This window comes from Helicoverpa zea, chromosome 29 (assembly GCF_022581195.2).
Source record: "Helicoverpa zea isolate HzStark_Cry1AcR chromosome 29, ilHelZeax1.1, whole genome shotgun sequence".
NCBI classification, from domain to species: Eukaryota; Metazoa; Arthropoda; class Insecta; order Lepidoptera; family Noctuidae; genus Helicoverpa; species Helicoverpa zea.
This window is the reverse complement of record NC_061480.1, coordinates 1006521-1029932: the sequence shown is the minus strand read 5'-3', so window position 1 is coordinate 1029932 and position 23412 is coordinate 1006521. Positions and strand designations below refer to the sequence as shown.

Below are 23412 nucleotides of genomic sequence, written 5' to 3'. Positions count from 1 at the left end.
TTCTTCTAACTAAGTTCTAGTTTCAATTCAGATCTTTTTTGCGTTTTTTGCGTCTTTCAATAAATAAACAGGGCAATATTTTACTGAAGTTTGTTTTGACAAATGTAACGTATATTGGAAAGTGGTTTCATTGATTCTGATTGTTCTAATCAAACCATTTTCAGGTTTTGAGCAGTTGTATGTAAAAGTAATCTTCTTTTCAGCACCCACATTCATCCCAGGACTAGACATAACCAGAGCATTTTTATCAGCTCTAACCGACAACAATAATTTAACAACGGAACATTTACCAACAATACTAAAATATACTTCGAAAGCACCACAAGATTACTCAGAAATATTCAATACAGCATCCAATATATTTATTGAGAAAATCGATCTTTTCAATGATAGTCAAATTATGGATACTATTGTTCAAATTATTGAACATTTTTCAACAAATATTTTTACTGTTGATGCAATAGTTAGAAAATCGGTGTGTATCACATATGACTCTTATGACAGCGAAGTTATTAATATAGAATCACATTTAAACACTATATTAAGTTTCATAAAAAGAGTAATCGAAAAGAAGAATTTAAAACCAGTAAGTTTCATAGAAATTGTACTAAAAATGTGCGAAAAATTGACAATAATTTCGCCACAATTTTTGAACCTGGTAACATTGTTAGCGTCCGTTAATTTAAATTTTGAATTGGATAGTAACGTTCGGAAAAAAGTCGTTTATTTTCAAAATGGCTTCCTACTTGATGAATTGGTGAAGATAAGATTGGATGAAATGGATGGAATAAAAGTTAATTCAGCGTTATTATTTTTGAAAGAATATGCTGTTGAAATGAAAGAAACTTGTGTTGAGGTAAGTTTTTCATAATACAAGCTGTTGTTTTGCATCCGTGCCATAGTCAAGGACGTAAATATGCTAATGATTCTCGACCCAAATCAACGAAAAAATGGGTAGGTAATTTTTTCATGTTTTTTTCTTATTTACGTATATCCGTCAGTGTAACCCAGCCGTACTTTAATTCGGCGCGTGTGTTACTAGCCTTACTACCGCGCTGCGCACTCACACAAACGCAAACGATACATGCACAAAGCATACGCAACGATCGTTCAATAAAAATCGTAGATCATCCAGCCTACCCAAATTCACCCAATCACAGTGCGAGTACTCCCACACACTCGCCTCGCCGCTCCCCGCGTGCCCTTGAAGCCGGAACAAACAAGCGCCGACGGCAAGCAGTGTGTTTGATGTCGCCGCCGCTGCTGCGTACGTGCGCTTTGAATTCCGCGACGTGTAGGTACAAAGTGCGAGATGACGGAAAACTACACGAACACGAGTTGGTGGCGATGGTCCGCCTGTATGCCATCAGTGACAACAGTGTACTAACAGCCATCCATCCTCCGAGCCTTTTCCCAATCATGTTGGGGTCGGCTTCCAGTCTAACCGGATTCAGCTGAGTATCAGTGCTTTACAAGAAGCGACTGCCTATCTGACCTCCTCAACCCAGTTACCCGGGCAACCCGATACCCCTTGGTTAGACTGGTGTCAGACTTACTGGCTTCTGACTACCCGTTACGACTGCCAAGGATGTGCAATGACAGCCATACATACCTATGTTCCGGGAAATGTTTACCGACCGGGAACCCTCATCACGGAGGGTCATGTGACAGACTTATGTGCTAGGACCGTTAACTTAGTGCTTTCGACACATTAAAAACGAATGTGATAGTGTTATGTTAGCTGAAGGACAACCAGCTACTTCGTCGTGCTCGATTGTGCCAAGAGTGTGAAGGTGACAGCTTTGAACAGTACCTCCGGGTAACTAAACTAGGTAATTTATTTATTTGTACATTTTGTAAATACGTAGTCAGCTTAATCAATTTTATTAGTGTAAAAAAGTTGATTTCTTAACCACGCCAATAATACCTACCTACGAGCCGAAAGAATCACCCATCATTCACCAATTTAATCGAAAAGTAAAAACAAAATTACTACGAAATCTTTACGCTGAATGTTAAAGCAAACCGAAAATGTTATCAATCAGCTGTTAACAGGTCAGTGAACTTTCCTTTAGTGCACTAGTATTACGTCATTAATAAGATTTCCGTGTTCCAAGGTCCTAAGACCGTTAAGAAGGAAGCAAAATTTCTAATTATCAACCAATTTAATTCAAAAATAAAAACTAAATCACTGCGAAAACTTTATGCTGAAAGATAAAGCAAAACGAACATTTTATCAATCAGCTGTTAACATGTTAGTGAACTTTCTTTCGCGCACTAGTATTGCTTATTACTGTAGTTAATAAGATATCTGTGTTAAATTTATGCTCAAAAATTAGTAAGTAAAGTAAAACGAAGTTAATGACAATAATGAAGGTGATTTTCGAAACTTTAGGTAAAATGATTGCTATCGCGTATCACTCGGTCTCGCTCGCTCGCGCGCTCGCGCTGTCATGTCGTAGACTCGTAGATAAGACACTCACACATCGACAATCACGCACACACGTAGACATTAGTTTTCTCTGTCTACGCACACATAGCTGCCATCACGCACACACTGTGGCCGCGGGGGAATTCTGTTATGATTTGTGTTTAACCGTGGGCTAAATTCTGAAATACCATGAAATTACAACATCAAAAAAAGCAGCGCATATTAGCTTTTTCCCACCTACCGTAATTCAAATCGATTATTTACGTATTTAATTTTAACCTCCTTGACTATGGCACGGATGCAAATCAACAGCTTGTATACAATACTTTTTAGGGTACCACAAAGGGTAAAACGGGACCCTATTGTTTTCGCTCCTCTGTCCTTCCGTCCGTCTGTCACCAGGCTATATCTCATGAACCGTGATAGTTAGAGACAGGCCCCTCTTCTCCACTGGGCACTATGGGCAAGTGCCCAGGGCCCCGCGATCGAATGGGGCCCCTAGTTCCTGCCAGATTAGATAGAGAGTCCTTAAAATATCAATAAAAAATCACTTTACAGTGAATATTTCTAAGCTATTTAGGCGCTATTTGTAAGCGGAGGTGGAGGACTTTTGCGTCCCAAATGTCAAAAAATGTTGAGCTCGCAGCTGCGAGAAAGTGAAGCAGCTGCTTCACTTTCTGGTCGCTTTTTTAAACTTGTTTGAGTACTTTTGTGTTCCAAAACTCAAAAATTTCGCGCTCGCTGCGCTCGCGCCTTCTTCACTTTACAGTGCTTTTCTCAAATTTGTTTGGGTACCTACTTTTGTGTTAAAAATGTCAAAAATTTCGCGCTCGCTGCGCTCGCGCTTTACACTTTAACAGTGGTTTTCTTTGAATTCTTTACATCTCTATTGCGTCCCAAAAATCAAAATTTTTAAAAAATTATCTTCGCTTTACAGCGCTTTTTCAAACTTGTTTGGGTACTTTTGTGTTAATTCTGTATGATTTTACTACTACGTGATTATATTTTGTCGTTTTTTTTTTTGGAAGGGGGTTGCTCAATAAGTAGCCCGCCTCGGGTGCTACCCGATGCTACGCCGCCACTGGCGGAGAACGCTCCTTCTCCAAATTGAAACGAATAAAAAATGAATTAAGAAGTACAATGCTTCAAGAGAGATTAACTAGTTTGTCGTTGATGCCCATAGAATGTGATATTCTCAATACCTACCATAGATTTTGAAGAAGTGATTAACAATTTTGCTCGTCTTAAATCTAGAAGGGTGGTACCTTTGCAATCAACATAGAGTTAATCTAAGGATTTTATGCTAAGCGAGTTACTTTTGTAGATTATTTTTTATATATCCTATTTTTTTAAAGTTAGTAACTGAATAGAAATAAATTTAGAACCTTGTTTGTCTATTTTCTTTATATATTATCACTAAATAGTGTTTTCTCAAGGTCATAGGGGCCCCATGATCCTAATGTGCCCAGGGCCTCAAATAGTTTAAAGACGGCCCTGGTTAGAGAGTTGAAATTTTCACAAATGATGTATTTTTGTTGCCACTGTAACAACAAATGCTTACTGAAAACTAGAATAAAATAAATATTTTAGGGGGCTCCCATACAACAAACGTGATTTTATGCTCATTTTTGCTCGATATCCATAAATACATATAGAATATTAGATTTGGAAAACTGCCTCGTTGGTCTAGCTGTCGCAAGTGCGGCTGCTGAGCACGAGGTCTCGGGTTCGATTCCCGAGTGGGGCCGAAATCGCTTTGTGGGTTTTAGAAGACTTTCACGAAGCAGCCCGGAGCCTGGAAGCTGGTGATTGATTCACCCGTCCATCGGAGAGCACGTAAATGTCGGTCCTGCGCCTGATCTCTTTCCGGTCGTGTCGGATTACCGTCCCATCGGGCTATGAGAGTTAAGGAATAGTGAGTGCACCTGTGTCTGCGCAAATGCTCGTGCACTATAATATGTCCTGCGTAGTTGGCTAATCTCCTTCCGTGAGAACAGCCGTCGTAGCCGATAATCGGCTAGGAGGACATCATCATTAGATTTGGATGGTACGGAACCCTTCGTGAGCTAGTCCGACTCGCACTTGGCCGGTTTTTTATTAATGACCATATAACAGTGTTTTGGAAAATACAAAATACTAAGGGTAGACTATCTGTAGACCAAAATCAAAATCGGTTGTGTACCATTTTCAACTTCAGAAATGCAAAGTTATTTGGCACAAACTCTACTTTATTAAGATACCATTGTTCTTTTTTTTCAGAAAACCCTCAACTGTCTAGCAAAGATCATCGAACACATACCTCCGAGTACAGTGTTGCTAGTCAAAAAAAATCTTACTTCTTGTCTTGCCACCTACAAAATAAATTCAACCCTCTCTCCTATTATTATTCAAAGTTATGAAAAATGGTGCAAAAAACTCGACTTGCAAAACATAACCGAATGCATAGAAAATAAAACTTTAATATCAGAATTTCAGGAAAAATACTCGGAAATTGTACACGCTTTGAAAGTATTTACTGAGATATTTAAAACTCCGATCTTAGAAATGGCAAATTGGACTCTACTTTTGGTCAAAATTTTTTCTCAGGAAGGGTTACAATGGAGTAAATTGTTCCTATCGGATGTATTTTCGGTGTCCGAAATATGTCTTTCGGAGTCCGATTTCGAAATAATTTTAGAAGAAAATATCGATTTTGTTAAAAGCTATATTAGTGTATATTTTCGAAGGTTAATAAAAAAGCCTTTTGTGGTTAAAAGTGAAAAATGTGAGTTGCTACTAGAAGTAATTGAGTATTTTTCGAAAAATTTCAAGGAAGATAATTTGCAAGATGTTTTGGATTTTGTTGATCATGTAAGTAGCATTATTTATTTATTTATACTTTATGTGCAAAAATGGTAGCTACATTGGCGGATTTAATGCCAGAAGACAAAATTATGAAGTAGTCAATGGAATATCTTTACTAGGTAATATTATAAAGCTGAAGAGTTTGCTGTACTATTAAGTGTGAAATCAGCAACCCGCATTGAGCAAGCGTGGTGATTAATGCTCAATCTTTCTCCGTGTGAGAGGACGCCGCAGCCCAGCAGTGGGACGATAAAGAGGCTGTAACAGTATCTTTTTACTATTCCAGTTATGGCCTCATTTCGTCCAAACTCGTCCGTTTGACGACAAAATATCAGTACTTCTGAATCTTCTGCGCTTACCTAAGTCTGTGGGCTTACACAACGCGGTCGTGAAGTGGGGGATTAACGTGCTATCTTCTAATGCGAGTATGGACGAGAAGATTAAAGTGTTCGCTTGTTTACCCGCCGGAGAAGAATATGGGTAAGTGTTTTAAGATACTCTAATAATAATAAGAATTATTTATTTGCCTATAATGGTATACAGATATGATGGTAATCATATTTTACAACAGTCCCGATACATTTTGCCTTACGGCGTGCAAATTTGTTTACATAGTAGGTACAATTCAATACATAAAACGAATCTGTGACAACTAATCTGTCAAATTTTGACATGCAATAATGAATCTTATGCTTTAGAGGTATGGTTGAAAATCTATTGAACTTGTCAATTTGTAATTCAAAAGCTTACTTGTGCTGGTTTCTGTGAAAAAAATAAAGTAGTGTTGCCAGATGAGGGGTTTTTAAATCAATATCCTTCTAGCCGTTTTCAAACTATATAGTTGGCTTTTGTATTCAATTAGCAGAGTATAGTTATCGGCACGAATCTTGAGCTCTGACCTTCACTTGCGCAGAAGTAATTTATTGGGTCCCTTTTGTGGTATGAAGTGAGGCGCGGGGGCGGGCTAAAGCGGTGATTGGCCCGCAGCGCATCGCGTCATAGCCGTCACTCGGGATTGGTTCTTTGCTAATAAATCAGTTCTGCGCAGATATAGGTCAGAGTTCAAGATTCGTGCCGATAACTATACCAGTGTGCCACTAGAAGCGACTGCCTATCTGACCTCCTCAACCCAGTTACCCGGGCAACCCGATACTCGTTGGTTAGACTGGCTTCTGACTACCCGTAACGACTGCCAAAGATGTTTAACTTCTCTGCCTTGCTTTAGCGTAGTCTCTGGGTTTCTAGTCTCTTTATATTTTTATCTTTGAGCACAATCTACCGCAGCTTCGTATCGTACCTGCCGGTGCGTCTGTCAGAGCTGCAAGGGCGGTACATACCTCCGTTCCGGGCGCTGCTAGACGCGCTCGCTAATAACATGGATATGATTTATTTGATATTGTCATTACTGATGTTAAACTTACTTTACAGCCGAGTATTCAAAATCCCTATATTTTAACATTTGCATTTTTAATATTGGTAGCATTATAATATTAGTAGGATAGTACTGAACCCTTCGTGCGCTAGACCGACTCTCACTTGGCCACATTTTCTACTAAAATTGCCATTATCTTTCAACATATTCTACCGTAGCTTTTCCGATTTTTTTATTCTACTATTCTTTTGCACATTCTACCGTACCATAGCCGGTTTTCTTAACCGCCTTCAAAAAAAGGAGGCTCTCAGTTTGACCTGTTTTTAATTCTTCTAAATACCTATATATTTTATTATTGTTTTAGTCTATACTACCGCAGCTTCGTATCGTACCTGCCGGTGCGTCTGTCAGAGCTGCAAGGGCGGTACATACCTCCGTTCCGGGCGCTGCTAGACGCGCTCGCTAATAACATGGATATGACTTTATTTGATATTGTCATTACTTTGGCCGGAGGTAAGGTTTTATATAAATTATATTATGAAAACAGGAAATTCCAATTTGAATTAACTCTAAAAGCATGTATTGTTACAGAAAGGTTTCAAAAGCTTTTTTGGCCTTTTATTCTGTGATTACTATGTTGCCTTATATCATTTTCATTGCCGACGACCTCGATGGCGCAATGGTCACCATGCCGGACTGCCGAACCTGAGGTCCCGGGTTCGATTCTCGGTTCGGCCAACATTTGTGTGATGAGCATGCTTGTTGGCCGTGGTCTGGGTGTTATGATATGTATTTATAAATATGTATATATGTAGCTATGTGTAGTTTATCAGTTGTGTTAGCACCTATAACACAAGTTAATTAATAACTTACCATGGGGCTAACTGACCGTGTGTGAAAAGGTGTCCCGACATTATTATTATTTATTTGCCTTGATTTTTCTATACATTCTTGATATTTCTTATCTCTATCATCTACCTAGCCTTTTCCCAACTATGTTGCGGTCGGCTTCCAGTCTAATCGGATGCAGCTGAGTACCAGTGTGACACATGGAGTGACTGCCTATCTGACCTCCTCAACTCAGATCCGGGCAACCCAACTAGACTGGTGTCAGACTTACTGGCTTCTGACTACACGTAACGACGGCCAACGATATTCAACGACAGCCGGGCCTTACAATTTAACGAGCCCTCCGAAACACAGTCAAAGATATACTTAGAAGTACATACAAACTTAGAAAAGTTGCATTAGTACTTGCCCGATCTGGAACCCACACACTCATACTTGAGAGACTGGTGCTTTGAAGTTGGAGTCGCGCCACAATACGAACTTCAATTCGTTCATGGTGCGAGTTCCAACTCATCACATCGAGACATTCCTGAAGGAAGAGTTTTGGCCGAAAGGTGTCGTATATCGGAGGTTCCGAGGATGGCTACGCGACACCTCGCTGCGTAACACGACGCCGACACTTCGTGTGCATTAGTTTTTTAAGTTACATAAATAAAATACCTATGTATTAGTGTATGTTTTAATGTTATAATATTCGTGTATTGTATTTTTCTATGGGCCTTAGATGCCTGATTCAAATAAATAAATTAATTAATTTACCCACTGGGCCATCACGAATTACCCTCTGAAAACCAGTCTTACCAAGGCGTATTTGGTTGCCCGGGTAACTGGGTTGAGGAGGTCAGATAGGCAGTCGCTTCTTGTAAAACACTGGTACTCAGCTGCATCCGGTTAGACTGGAAGCCGACCCCAACATAGTTGGGAAAAGGCTAGGCAGATGATGATATGCTTCTAATCCAAGAGTATTTCTCTCAGGAGATGACACCACAGGCTGGTGGGATCAAGCCATAGAGGCTTGTATAACCTCTTTGGCTTCTAAGGAAGACATCAGAATTTACGACAAGGCGTATGCGAAAGCTAAGAGTTCCAACTCCTTGGGGGGCTGTAATAGAATATTTTTGCCTTTATTACGGTGAGAAATGTTTTTTTTTTTGTTATTTATTTGTTTACTAGCTGTTTCTCGAAGTTTCTTCCGCGTCTTAAAGGGACTACTTCCCGTACGAGGGTGAAATATAGCCTACGTTACTCCGAGTGAAGGAATTTCTTAAATCGGTTCAGGAGAGTGAAAGCACAAAGGGTACAAATAAGCAAACAAAAAAAGTTGCCCTCTTGTATATATGTATAGCTGTAAATTGAATAGCTGTTCCCCGCGATTTCACGCGCGTCTAACTCCGCACACCCGGATAAAACCTATGTACAACCCTCCTAGATAATTGAACTATCTAAAACTGATTTTGTTTTTTCAAATCGGACCACTAGTTTGTATGATAAGCATTCACAAATCCATCCAATACTTCCTTGATATTAGCGCGTTCATGCAAACAAACAAACTGTTTATATAAAAAATATTTAGTAATAATTTGATCTCTCTCCGGTGGTGTCGGATTGTCGTCCCATCGGGTTATGAGAGTGAAGGAATAGTGAGTGCACCTGTGTCCAAGCAAATGCGTGTGCACTATAGTATGTCCTGCGCAGCTGGCTGATCTCCTTAAATGAGAACAGCCGCCGTGGCCGACATCGGTCGTGGACGCCATTATAGTGTCTATTTAACAATAATTATATTCACAGGCATTCGTCCCGCAAATTCTGCGAGAAGTACATATCGACCATCATAACAGATCTATTCAATACACTCCGCGTGGGCTTCAGAGAGCCAGCTAACAACGACGCGTATAGAAAACGACTCGTTTCGTACGCTATTGCATTTAATATATTGCAGGTTGCGTTTGAGAAGGTGAGTATTTTTGCGTTAGTTTTATTATTATTAGAATTTTTGTTATTTTTTTCATAAGGATACCCTTTTATTTGATACTAGCTTCCGCCCGCGGCTTCGCCCGCGTACATTTCGGTTATATCGCGTTTCCCAAGAGAATTCTTCAAAAGTCCGGTATAAAAACTATCCTATGTTCTTCCTCAAGGTCAACTCTATCTCTGTACCAAATTTTATGAAAATCAGTTTAGTGGTTTAGACGTGAAAGCGTAAAAGACAGACAGAGTTACTTTCGCATTTATATTATTAGTAGGGACAAGTCGTTTTCTCGCGGTTTCACCCGCATCCCGTTCGAACTACTGCAGTGTAGTGTAATTGTAGTGGGATAGAATATAGGCTGTGTTACTCGGGAAGAGTGTAACTTTCCAACTGTTCAGTAGTTTCTGAGCCTTTTGAAAAGAAAAGAAACAAAAAATGTTTCCGCTTTATTATATTAATTTAGATATCTGTGTACATGAGTTGAACATAGGTATTCACTTTTTTGAATTTTTAACTCTGACTAGAAAAAATTGAGGTACAAAAATCTTTAAAAATAAGCTTTTATTTAAATGCGCCAAAAAGAAAAAAAAACTTTTACTGTAACTTTACTGACAACTTATAACGACATTTCAAATTTAACATATTTGACACAATTTATACGTTTTGATTTTTTTTTTTTTCATATGATACCCATATTGTGTAGGTACCTTAAAAATAACTAGTCCGCCATCTCGTATATTTAGCCATGTTGGATTTAGGATGACGTCACATAGCTTAACATGCATTGTCATCCAAACTAAACATGTAGGTATGCAAAATTTCAGCTCAATCGGTTGAGGGCAAGTGCCTTAAAATTGAGTTGTAAAATTCCATAGTTACATACATACAAACATTGCAAGTTAAATAAAAGCTTGTAAAAAGGGGTTATTCCTGCTCGGTAACACCTTTTCGTCGACACTGTGGACGATCGGGAAAAAAAAGTTTCGTTCGTTCACAGTGTTGATGAACGCTACTTATTATTTCGGGTAATTCCCATTCGGTAACACCTTTCGTTGCTGTCGTCAACACTGTTGACGATCGGGAAAAAAAAGTTTCGTTCGTTCACAGTGTCCATGAATCCTGGTTTTTATTTTTAAAATATAGAAATAAAAATAAAACATGTCATGGATTTTTAAAGTGTAAAATGGTTATTATGGACATGATAAGGCCATTTTTTTATTTTCTAGTTAATTGTGTTTTAAAAGATCTAACATAATCCATTAAAACATTTTAAAAATCCAAACAAATAAAAACCAGCATTCATGGACACTGTGAACGAACGAAACTTTTTTTTCCCCGATGGTCAACAGTGTTCACGAAAGGGTGTTACCGAACGGGAATAACCCGTAAAAAGGGGTTGTTATAACTTTCACTGTTACCTATGTCTGTCTGTGGCCCTGTGGTTCGTTCTTTTTCTTTAACGGATGAACCGGTTTGGATGCGGTTTCTATTAGATGACAGCTGGTTTTTCAGTAAGTTTTTTTATATAATATTTTTCCTCCACAGATATCTACAGAAGCTCTAGAAAATGGTCCTATCAACGAGAGCGCGGGCTCCCAAAAGCCATGGTATTGCCTAGAGCAGGCGTGTAAATACTGTGTCACTGTGAGCTCTAAAGCTGTCTGTCCCGCTGCCGCCAGTGACGAACTGAGGAACACTTGCTTGTGAGTATATTAATCTTCCATTTTCCGAGATCAAAATAAAAAATCATTTATTCAAACTTGACTGCAAAACAGCACTTTTTGAAAGTCAATTTTTTTTTTACAAAAGACAACCCCCAAAACGCCCACCATTTACCACTTCCTTTGTTTTCGCGCTCGCTTCGTTCACGACTACTTCCATATTGGGAATGGCCTTTACTCAATGAAGACGTATTTTTGTTGAAGATGGCTGCAGTGCTCATCATACAATTGTTTGACGACAGCTATATGTCGTCGGAAACTCAGCAAGAACCTATGTGCTAGAATATTCCATGTGCAAGTGTGGGCTAAGATTGTCGATGTAGATGCCGTTTATGAGTTCGATTTGAAAGATCATGCTAGATATAAGGTATGTATTATAAAGTTAGTGTTAGGTAAAGTTCTCACCAAACTTTTTGTCGTCACAAAACATTTTGCAAGTCTGTGTGCAATATTTTTAGCTAATAATAATAGTGTCCAAGGAGAACTGTCGGCCACGGCAGCTGTTCTCATATAAAAAGATCAGCCAGCTGCGCAGGACATATTATAGTGCACGCACGTTTGCTTGGACACAGGTGCACTCACTATTCCTTCACTCTCATAGCGCGATGGGACGACAATCCGACACCACCGGAGAGAGATCACAAGTCGGACCGTCATTTACGTGCTCTCCGATGCACGGGTGTATCAATCACTAACTTACAGGCTGCTGAAAGATGAGTTTTTACAAAATATTGCATTGTAATTCCTCATACATTAATACAAATCATCATGTAACCACAATTCCAGGGTCACCTTCCAGCCAAACGGCCAATAGATGCCGTAGCCACTTCATCATCGTTCTCCGGCACAGTCCGCAGCAGGTTGTTCCTCACCACGCTGTCGGAGAACCCACTGCAATTCGACATGATACCCCTTGATGAAGAAGAGGTCAGTACCATCGGCCTAGGCGATTCCCAACAGCCATCATCATCTGCCGAGCCTTTTCCCAACTATGTTGTCGGCTTCCAGTCTAACCGGATGTAGCTGAGTACCAGTGTGCCACAAGAAGCGACTGCCTATCTGATCTCCTCAACCCAGTTACCAGACAGCCATGGAAAACAAAAAGACAAGCGGATTTTCGGGGGACGAGGAACGTTACTAGCTCCGCCCTTTCACGCTTTCTTTAGGACACGCTCATTATTTTCAAAATAAAATCACTAGTCAATCAAGACCTAGCTTTGACATGGAAATTGAGCATCTTGATATTTCTAGTGACTGATCACGCCTTACTATAAGTAACTTGACCTACAAGAATGCGCCTGACCTTCATTCGTTAAGGCATCTCTGCTCATCTTCTTCCGTGGTTGCGGCTGGGGTCCAATGTGTCACATGGAGCGACTGCCTATCTGACCTCCTCAACCCACGGTCAGTAGATGCCGTAGCCACTTCATCATCGTTCTCCGGCACAGTCCGCAGCAGGTTGTTCCTCACCACGCTGTCGGAGAACCCGCTGCAGTTCGACATGATACCCCTTGATGAGGAAGAGGTCAGTATCATGTGCCTAGGCTTTTCCCTATGTTCATTTAGACTTCTAGAAATCTGTAGTTGAGTGCCAGTGTGACACAAGGAGCGACTGCCTAAATATCACTCTTTGTCACATTAATGCTCAATCCTTCTCCGTGTGAGAGGAGGCCCGTGCAGCAGTGGGACGATAAATATATGTGCTATTAAATATATATAAACAATTATATGTAAATTAAACTCCTTATGTCACAGATTGATAAATAACCCCTCCCTTTGTTTCTAAATTCTAGGAAGAAGAAGAAGAACTACCCTCAAAATACGAAGACAGCGTACTAAATAAACACGGGTGTTTATCTACCGTGACCGCGGCGTTAGAACACGCGGCCACGGTCCAACACACAGAGTGGAGGGATGCCGTCGTTACTGCGGTCAGTTCTCATGTAGCGCTCAATGTCAAGTGGATGTTAGCTCAGGTAATAAAAGAAATAAGATAAATCTATATATATAAAAATGAAACCCGTTTCCGTTGTCACGACATAACATGAAAACGGCTTGACCGATTTGGCTGAAAATTAGAGGGGAGGTAACTTAGACCCGGGAAATGGTTTTAGGATTTTTATCACCATCCGGCTACGGGACGCGGGTGAAATCGCAGGCGAAAGCTAGTAAAATATAAATAACTAGCGACCCGCCCCGGCTTCGCACGGGATATCAATATTTCCCCACAATTTAATGGATGTTATTATACATATAAACCTTCCTCTTTAATCTATTTACAAAAGACAGTCTCCAAAACGCCCACCCTTCACCACTTCCTATGTGTTTTTGCTGGGAAGAAGAAGTGGCGCAACAAACTCCCCAGCAACACATGTCTGTCTGTGGAACCGATCTTAAAAAAAATTAACTAATATGGATGCGATTCTTCTAGATGTAAAGTGGGGTTCGAGAGGGGTGGTTTATGTTTATATACATGTTTCATCAAAATTGGCCCAGTTTTTCAGACTGTTATTGCTACCAACTATTTTCTAAATTAAATACAAAATTGCATAGTATTACTTGTATCGTATTCGGATTAGTAGTGTCAAAACTTAAATAAAAAGGCTCCTCAAAGGATAAAAATATGTATTTTTGTGTATTCTTATTTTTATACACTGTAGTAGAGGTACACTACTGAAGGTACTGAAGTCGTGGTGGCCTAGTGGGCAAAGAACCAACCTCTCGAGTATGAGGGCGCGGGTTCGATCCCAGGTCAGGCAAGTACCAATGCAACTTTTCTAAGTTTGTATGTACTTTCTAAGTATATCTTAGACACCAATGACTGTTTTCGGATGGCACGTTAAACTGTAGGTCCCGGCTGTCATTGAACATCCTTGACAGTCGTTACGGGTAGTCAGAAGCCAGTAAGTCTGACACCAGTCTAACTAAGGGGTATCGGGTTGCCCGGGTAACTGGGTTGAGGAGGTCAGATAGGCAGTCGCTCCTTGTAAAGCACTGGTACTCAGCTGAATCCGGTTAGACTGGAAGCCGACTCCAGCATAGTTGGGAAAAGGCTCGGAGGATGAGTAGAGGTACACTACTATTACTGTTATAATTACAGGCCTCCTCTCACACGGAGAAGGATTGAGCATTAATCACCACGCTTGCTCAATGCGGGTTGCTGATTTCAGACTATACAACGTTATTTTTTGTTTGTGCGAAACCTGAATATAGTTTGTTCATAATCAGTAACTGAATCGATTCCAATAGTTTTTACACCATGTTATATTTTTTCCCAAAATTATCTAAAAAACTTTGAATGTTGGACACCATAAATAGGTATTTATTCTCGCACAACGGCGGTCACGGCGAGTTCATAGCGGGCGCGAGCGCACAGTGCTATCGCGTCGCGCGGCATGTGTGCGTTTTGTGGTGATTATGTATTTTTACGGACAGTCCCGTAACTTAACAAGCTTATAACTTTGTGATTTTTCATGATACGGTTTTGAAATTTCGTACATAGATTCTCTACATAAAAATACTAGATAGGTATATCAGGTTTCGCATAAACAAAAAATAACGTTGTATAGTCCAGGTTTCCTCAAGATGTTTTCCTTCACCTTTTTATCAGCCAACTTAGAAAAGTTGCATTAGTACTTGCGTGACCTGGAATCGAACCCCCCGCCCTCATACTCGAGAGCTTGGTTCTGTGTCCACTAGGCCACCACGACTTTTAAAAATAAAAAGGCTCCTCAGAGAATAAAAATATTTATGTATATTTTTGTGTATCCTTATCTATATACACTGTAGGAAACTACATAAAGACTATTACTTCCAGGCCATTTGCAACGCGGAAGAAGCATTGAAACCCCACGCTGGTGTTCTCACGCCAGCTTTATTTCAGCTAGTATCTGATACTTGTACTATCAGTAATGGAAAGCATGTCTTGAACAATCTACATGTTGAAATTGTAAGTAAAACTACCAACGTCCCTTGTCTATTATTCTGCGAGCAAACACTGGTAAATAGTGAGTGCACCTGTGTCTGCTCAAATGCTCGTGCACTATAATATGTCCGCCGTGGCCGATAATGCTGAGGCAAGTCACATGGCCTTAAAATTAGCGCTCGCACTTTCTCCTCAATCTGCTTATATACTTTTTAGGGTTCCGTACCCAAAGGCTAAAACGGGACCCTGTTGTTTTCGCTCCTCTGTCCGTCCGTCCGTCCGTCCGTCCGTCTGTCACCAGGCTGTATCTCATGAACCGTGATAGTTAGAGAGTTGAAATTTTCACAGATGATGTATTTCTGTTGCCGCTATAACAACAAATACTGAAAACTAGAAAAACAAAAATAGTTGGGGGCTCCCATACAACAAACGTGATTTTTTGCTAATTTTCGATATCCATAAATATATATAGAATATTACTTTGGATGGTACGGAACCCTACATGCGCGAGTCCGCCTCGCACTTGGTCGGTTTTTTTTGTATTTCCCATCAAAACGAATAAATTAGCCAAAATAAGACATATAAGTCGAAAAGCAGTTTCTAAGAACAAAAATTATAGTCTTGGATCCATACATCTGTTTTACCTGAAAGCAGGTACTTAAAATTATGTACTAGCTTCCCACGGTTTCATCCTCGTCTCGAACTACTGCCCGTATCGGGATAAAAATATGATGATGTCCTCCTAGCCGATTATCGGCTACGGCGGCTGTTCTCATGTAAGAAGATTAGCCAACTGCGCAGGACATATTATAGTGCACGAGCATTTGCGCAGACACAGGTGCACTCCCTATTCCTTAACTCTCATAGCCCGATGGGACGCCAATCCGACACGACCGGAAAGAGATCAGGCGCAGGACCGACATTTACGTGCTCTCCGATGCACGGGTGTATCAATCACCAGCTTCCAGGCTCCGGACTGCCTCGTGAAAGTCTTCTAAAACCCACAAAGCGATTTCGGCCCGACTCGGGAATCGAACCCGAGACCTCGTGCTCAGCAGCCGCACTTGCGACAGCTAGACCAACGAGGCAGAGATAAAAATATAGCCTGTGTCACTCGAAAAGAGTGTACCTTTCCAACAGTGAAATAATTTTTCAAATCATTTCAGTCGTTTCGGACCCATTAGGTTCAAACAAAATTGTGTCCTTTTTATATCAGTCAGTATAGATTTAATTTTCAACAAAGCAACTTACGATTTATTGTTACTAGTGAATAAGTTGAAGTACCTAATCCCTACTAATATTATAAATGCGAAAGTAACTCTGTCTGTCTGTCTGTTACGCTTCCACGTCTAAACCACTGAACTGATTTTGATAAAATTTGGTACAGAGATAGAGTTGACTTTGAGAAAGAACATAGGATAGTTTTTATCCCGGACTTTTGAAGAATTCTCTTGGAAACGCGATATAACCGAACTCTACGCGGGCGAAGCCGCGGGTGGAAGCTAGTCGTGATTAAGTTGAAGTACCCAATAATTAAATAAATAATTTTTATTTCAGTTAACAACAATAACGAAATGGAACACCACAGACATACAACCCAGCACCTATCTAGACACGTCTATAGAGTATCTTATCAATACCTGCCTAGCATTTAAACACAGATACAAACTACACAGACGATTGTTAAACGTACTAGATGGTCTTATGAAAATATTTGGAAAAATCACCAATGTTAAGTGGAGTATATTTCAAGATAATTTTAAAGGTATGTATTATTTAACAGTCATCATCTGCCAAGCTCTTTTCCCAGCTATGTTGGGGTCGGCTTCCTGTCTAACCGGATGCAGCTGAGTACCAGTGCTTTACAAGGAGCGACTGCCTATCTGACCTCCTCAACCCTAACCGAGTTGAGAACCCAGACTTGCCGGGCAACCCCCTTGGTAAGACTCGTTGTCAGACTTTCTGGCTTCTGACCTCTCGCAACTTCTGCCTCCTGGTTCTAAGCTATCTCCCCACCATTTTTCAGACTAATCGGTTCAGGACTTTTTCTCACACGGAGAAGGATTGAGCATTAATCACCACGCTTGCTCAATGCGGGTTGCTGATTTCAGACTATACAAGGTGTTGATTTGCATTTGTGCCATAGTTCAGGAGGAGGACATAAAATACGTAAATAATCTATTGGAATTACAGTAGACGGGAAATAGCTAATATGCACTGCTTTTTTGTCATTGTAATGTCGTAATATTTCAGAAGTAATCCAATTTTATGAATGAAATTTATGAATAATCGTTGCGTGTTCGTTGTGTTTACGTTTGTGTGAGGGCGCAGCACGGTTTTAAGGCCAGTACCACACGCGCCAAGTTTAAATACGGCTAGATGACAGTTTTCGGAATTCGGAAAATTAAAGTAAAAAAAATATTACGTACCAATTTTTTTGTTGATTTGGGTCGAGAATCATTAGCATAATTATGTCCTTGACTATGGCACGGATGCAAATCAACAGCTTGTATAGTCCAGGTTTCTTCGAGATGTTTTCCTCCACCTTTACTCGGTCATTACACCGCATTATAAATTAATAATATATAAATAAACGAATATAAATTTAATAAATAAGTAAAATGTAAATAAATCTACACAGAAATAATACCTACTCAAATATCTAAATATAATAAGATTTTCTACATTTAATTCAATATTATTATGTTTAAAAAGCGCTCTTCGTCCTCTCCTCTATAAACTAACTTTGCTGTGCCCGACAGGGTCCATAATTGTTTCTTTTAATTTTACCCACCAGCCTGTACACATTATGGAATGCAATAAAGTCATTGAGTATTGAGTATTGAGTATTAATGTCCAATATTCACTTCGAAAGGTTACATTGGTATTTGCCTGACCTGTAATCGAATCCACACACTCGTACTTGCTCTCTAGTGCTTTAATCACCAAGTCACCACTACTTTTTTTATCCATAAAAGAGGTTCTCAGTTTTACCAGTTTGTATGTATGTTTGTCCGTGATTATCTCGCGTTTGGTTGAAGCAATTTAGATGCGGTTTTCAGAAGAGTATTTGTTACATTCAGGAGAAGGTTTTAGTACTTTAACCGACTTTAAAAAGAGAGGTTCTGAGTTTGACCTGTAAGTATGTAGGTTTCTAATTATATTATTAGATAAAGAGTTATCAATATATGTTAAAAGATCATAGATTAACAATATTTTTTTCTCCCCAACAGATAGCCAAAAAGACTACCTGCCAATACTAGAACGATTATTAAGAAATCACATATATCTACCAGAATTGTTACCAACCATATTTCTTAATACCGATTCAAACCATTGGGGAGGCAACGTGAAGTTAGCGGAAGTTTCCGGTCTAGCATTGTCTATGGCAGACCCAGAGACAAGGAAGGAGTTTTTAACTAAATTCTGGAATATTTTAAATGGAGCTAGAAGTTCTAATGCTTATAGCGGTTATGTGAAAATATTGTTTTATGCGCAGAAATATTGTAAGGAGTGCTGTGATTTTAACCAGTTGAAGTAAGTTGAATAATCTTTATTTGCCTAGCCGTTTCCTTAATGTTGGGGTCGGTTACCAGTCTAACTGGATGCAGCTGAGTACCAGTGTGCCACATGGAGGGACTGCCTATCTGACCTCAACCCAGTTACACTGGCAAAACGATACCTGTGGGTAAGACAGGTTATCAGACTTTCTGGCGTCTGACTACCCGTAACGACTGCCAAAGATGTTGAAATGACAGCCGGAACCTTTCAAGGAGAGTCAGCAAAGCACAGTGAGGCCCACTAGGGCCAAAGCCTGTCGGGGCTGTTGATTGTTCGCGCGAGTTCCCGCGGCACTGGTACATAAAGGGCTTCAGAAGGAACATGGTGGGTTTTAGTCAGTAGAGTCTGACACTCCCTCACGCTGCACCCACAGCGGGAGAGGTCATTTGAAGATGTAACATCAAAAAAAAAACAGCCGGGGCCCAGCAGTTTAACGTGCCTTCGTGGTCCATCTTCCAATACAGGTGGCTGTAACTTACAGCCAGTTTCTTCATCAAAAGTAAAAGCCAAAGTAATGTCATAAAGTATAAGTAACGTTCAAATTCGTATTTTCAAGGCTAAAGTAATAGCAATACTAATAGATAAAATCGTGAAAAACTAATTTGACCATTACTTTTACTTAATGACATTACTTTGGCTTTGACTTTTGATGAAGAAACTGGCTGTAAGTCATGAAGAATATTAACAAAAATTCATACATTTTTCAGAATAATAACAGATTTAGCGCCAAAACTCGAAAAATCAAAATGTCTAACAATAATAGCTAATTATTTAGAACATTTTCCAAATTCAGACGACTTTTTCACTGAAATGCTGGAAACTATTAACTTAAGAGAACTCTTAGACAGCGATCTGAGGTTAGAGGCTATGAAAATAGTTAGAAATAGCCTGAAATTCATGAAAATGTTTGATAGAGAGGATATTTTGAAAATGGTCGGAGTTAATTCTAAAAGTTCTTCTGTACAAGTAAGGAAAGAAGCGTTCGGTGTATTTTTGGCTGCTTTTAAAGGTAAGTTTTTAAAATTTATTAATACCTACTCTTTAACCGACTTCAAAAAAAGAAGGTCTTACTTTGACCCATATGTATGTATGTACGTGACTGTTTCGCTTGGCTGAACTGATTTTGTTGCGGTTTTCAGCACAGTATTTGTTAGGGTGCGTCCACATCTAGCGAATGCGCCGCGAATGCGCAGCACGCGAGCCGATCGCGAGCTGTCCGCGAGCTGCGCGCGTGCAGTCACTGCAATAGTTCGGTGCGCCTCTTTAGCGCAACTCACGCAAGGCTCGTATAGAGCGCGCGAGCGGCGCGCGATCTGCGCGCAATCAGTTCTCGCCCTTACAGTTCCGTATATTGGCTCAGTACTATCGAAGATGGCAGACGTCGCTTGCGCCTGCGCGCCGCTCGCGTGCGGCGCTTAGGTCGCGCGCGAGCAAGCGCGGGCCAAGCAGAAGCGGCGCACGAACAAAAATGCACGCGCGCAGCTCGCGGACAGCTCGCGATCGGCTCGCGTGCTGCGCATTCGCGGCGCATTCGCCAGATGTGGACGCACCCTAACACCGAAATACTTCAAATAGGTCCAGTAGCTCCTAAGATCAGCAAAGTCTTCAACTCCACAGATTTTTTAATCAGAAAAATGTGTCTAGTATTTGAATGTATAATATGAAAGAAGAAAGAAAAGAAAGAAAAATAATTTATTTTTGCGCAGACGCACACGTATACAATTATTATGACAAAAACAGAAATAACACTAAAAAAACTTAATACTAAACAGTTTTAATCTATGGTCCACAGCGTCGCTCTCTATCCTATCTCATAGATTTTTATAGCAATATGGTTAATAGCATGATGAATTTATCATACATTTTCAGATCTAGTCAAACGCGAAAACCAAAACCCTTTCAAAAGGAAAGCCATAGACACCAGTCCAATATTAGACCTTATTGATACACAAACTACTTATGAAAAACTAGTTTTGGAAAATATATTCAAAGGTCTCTTTGACAATGATGATGATATTTCCAAAATGATGACAGAGGGCGTTGAAGAGTGTATTTCGAAAGATTTTAATATGAGGTATGTGAAACTTAACTTTTTTGGAGTTTTCTGAGAGAGCAATTTTGTGCATTCGGATAAACTGTCTTCTCTCTCTGTGACAAAATGTTTTGAACATTGAGAAAGCTAGTTTCCGCACCTAGGTAAAAAGTATTATTCTTAGATGTATAGTTATCGGCACGAATCTTGAGCTCTGACCTACATCTGCGCATAAGTGATTTATTAGCAAAGAACCAATCCCGAGTGACGACTATGACGCGATGCACTGCGGGCCAATCACCGCTTTAGCCCGCCCCCGCGCCTCACGAATACCACAAAAGGGATAAATCACTTCTGCGCAGGTGAAGGTCAGAGCTCAAGATTCGTGCTGATAACTATATATATGCTACTCTCCTGCCAAGTTCCATCAGAATCCGTTTGTCAGTTTTGTCGTGGAAGAGTATTAAACATATATCCATTTAACTTTTTTACTTTTCATAATAATAAGTTTACCTCCGGGTTTCATCCGCGTCCCGGGGAAAACTACCTCTATAACCTATGTCACCCAGATATAGTGTAACATCATAACATGGTTTTTTTTTATTAATTTAACCACTAGCTTTTGCCCGCAACTTCGTTCGCGTGGAATAGTGACTACCAGCAGATTTTTGATTTGACCAATAGATGGCGCTGTATGTCCGGAATATTTTTTTTTTTTTTTTTTGTAATAAAAACAGAAAGACAGACAGACAGAAAGACAGACAGACAGACAGAGTTACTTTCGCATTTATAATATTAGTTTGGATTTATGTGCACACAGTAAACACACAAAAGAAGAAGTAACAAAAATAGTACAAAGTTTTTATCAAATCAGTTAAGTTCAGGGCGTTTTTAGTTTAAATACACTTATTTAGTCCCATAATCCAAACTAATATTATAAATGCGAAAGTAACTCTGTCTGTCTGTCTGTCTGTCTGTCTGTCTTTCTGTCTGTCTTTTCTTCACGCCTAAACTACTGAACCGATTTGTGTGAAATTTGGTACAGACATAGTTTGAAACTTGAGAAAGGACATAGGATAGTTTTTATTACAAAAAATAAAAATAAAAAATAAAATTTATTACGGACATACAGTGCCATCTATTGGTCAAATGTCGAGCTGTTCCTATGCTCCGTAGATAGATGGCGTTAATCGCGCAATGGTGTCATTACACACAAATCTGCTGGTAGTCACTATTCCACGCGAACGAAGTCGCGGGCAAAAGCTAGTTGAACATATTTTCTTTATTCCTTCTCATTTAAATATTATTATAATCAGCCCTTTTTCTCCCAAATTACAGATTCGCCGAACTATTCTTCATAATAGTATACCAATGCAGTGTGTCATACAATGATGTACTGGATCTAAGTAAATGTGGTGCCAAACTCCTGGAGATGCTCTTCAGCGATCTGAGGAGTCAGGAGGCTTTCAAGGTCATTGCTTTGAGAGACCAGGGGTTGCCGCAGAGGTAGGAAGAATTTATTTAATATTATTTCGTCAGCACAGCCTTTTTATCGTCCCACTGCTGGGCTGCGGCCTCCTCTCACACGGAGAAGGATTGAGCGTTAATCACCACGCTTGCTCAATGCGGTTGCTGATTTCAGACTATGTATATAGTCCAGGTTTCCTCAACATGTTTTCCTTCACCTTTTGATCAGCCATATGCATCTGCCGAGCCTTTTCCCAACTATGTTGGGGTCGGCTTCCAGTCTAACCGGATGCAGCTGAGTACCAGTGTGCCACAAGCAGCGACTGCCTATCTGACCTCCTCAAACCAGTTACCCGGGCAACTCGTATCCGTAGAAATATTAATACGATGCATATAAGTAAATATGTATATACATACATACTGTACTGTACATATGCCGGTAATTTCACCCGCGTCCCGTAAGAACTACTTCGCGCATGTGGATAATTTTAATTTTATTAAAAATTGTATATGTGATGTTCTCACCTATAAGCTATTTTACTGCCAAGTTTTATTAGAATCCGTTCAGTTGTTCACCCGTTTAAGAAGTAACAAACATACATTCACAAACTTTCGACATATTAACCTGGTTTCTTTATTACAGCCTTTTGAAATCATTTGAAAGCACTACAAGGCGAACTCGGACCAATGTTAGAACGGTTGTAAGATCTGGAGTCACATATAGACAGAGAACTATAAAAGGTATGTACTGCTATTCAATACTATAGATGCTTTTATTACTAAGGGTGAGTTGCATCATTTAACTATAACGATAACCAAACCATAACCAGCCGTATACTTGCCGCGCATTGCTCACATCGGCGATTTGACTACTGACAATGAAGTATTTTTTATTATTTTCAGCATCGCCAAGCCGAGAGATCAATGTACAGATGACTATAACAGAAATCTTAGGCGTATTTCTGCAATTTTCAAAGGTATTTTTGATGTTTTTGGTACATTACACATTTCCTCATTAATAATTCTATATTTTGTGAAAAGCTTATGAAAAAAACATGGAACAGTCGTTAAAAAAAATGGATAGGTATTCCTAAAACCTTTTCCTAAGTGTGACAAACAGTGCCGTAACTGGCCTTTTATGCGCCCGGTGCGAGCTTTCAAAACTGCGCCCTTGAAAAATGCTCTAACCAGGCTCTGACAATAAAGTGGACAAATGTGCATAAAAATAAATCTATCTATTT

At 39.8% G+C, this 23412-nt stretch overlaps 1 protein-coding gene across 1 annotated transcript in view; it reads left to right on the top strand.

Moving 5' to 3' along the window:
* Positions 1-23412, top strand: part of LOC124644094 — a 61390-nt gene that overhangs the window by 861 nt on the left and 37117 nt on the right. Inside the window, exons 3-20 of the mRNA XM_047183307.1 lie at positions 204-856; positions 4691-5281; positions 5562-5755; positions 7012-7160; positions 8472-8628; positions 9285-9450; positions 11011-11168; positions 11391-11553; positions 11973-12113; positions 12980-13162; positions 15004-15135; positions 16669-16876; positions 18345-18648; positions 19380-19681; positions 20542-20746; positions 22043-22210; positions 22815-22912; positions 23075-23148. Coding sequence (XP_047039263.1) covers positions 204-856; positions 4691-5281; positions 5562-5755; positions 7012-7160; positions 8472-8628; positions 9285-9450; positions 11011-11168; positions 11391-11553; positions 11973-12113; positions 12980-13162; positions 15004-15135; positions 16669-16876; positions 18345-18648; positions 19380-19681; positions 20542-20746; positions 22043-22210; positions 22815-22912; positions 23075-23148 — 4046 coding nt within the window. The remainder of the gene's footprint in view (positions 1-203; positions 857-4690; positions 5282-5561; positions 5756-7011; positions 7161-8471; positions 8629-9284; positions 9451-11010; positions 11169-11390; positions 11554-11972; positions 12114-12979; positions 13163-15003; positions 15136-16668; positions 16877-18344; positions 18649-19379; positions 19682-20541; positions 20747-22042; positions 22211-22814; positions 22913-23074; positions 23149-23412) is intronic.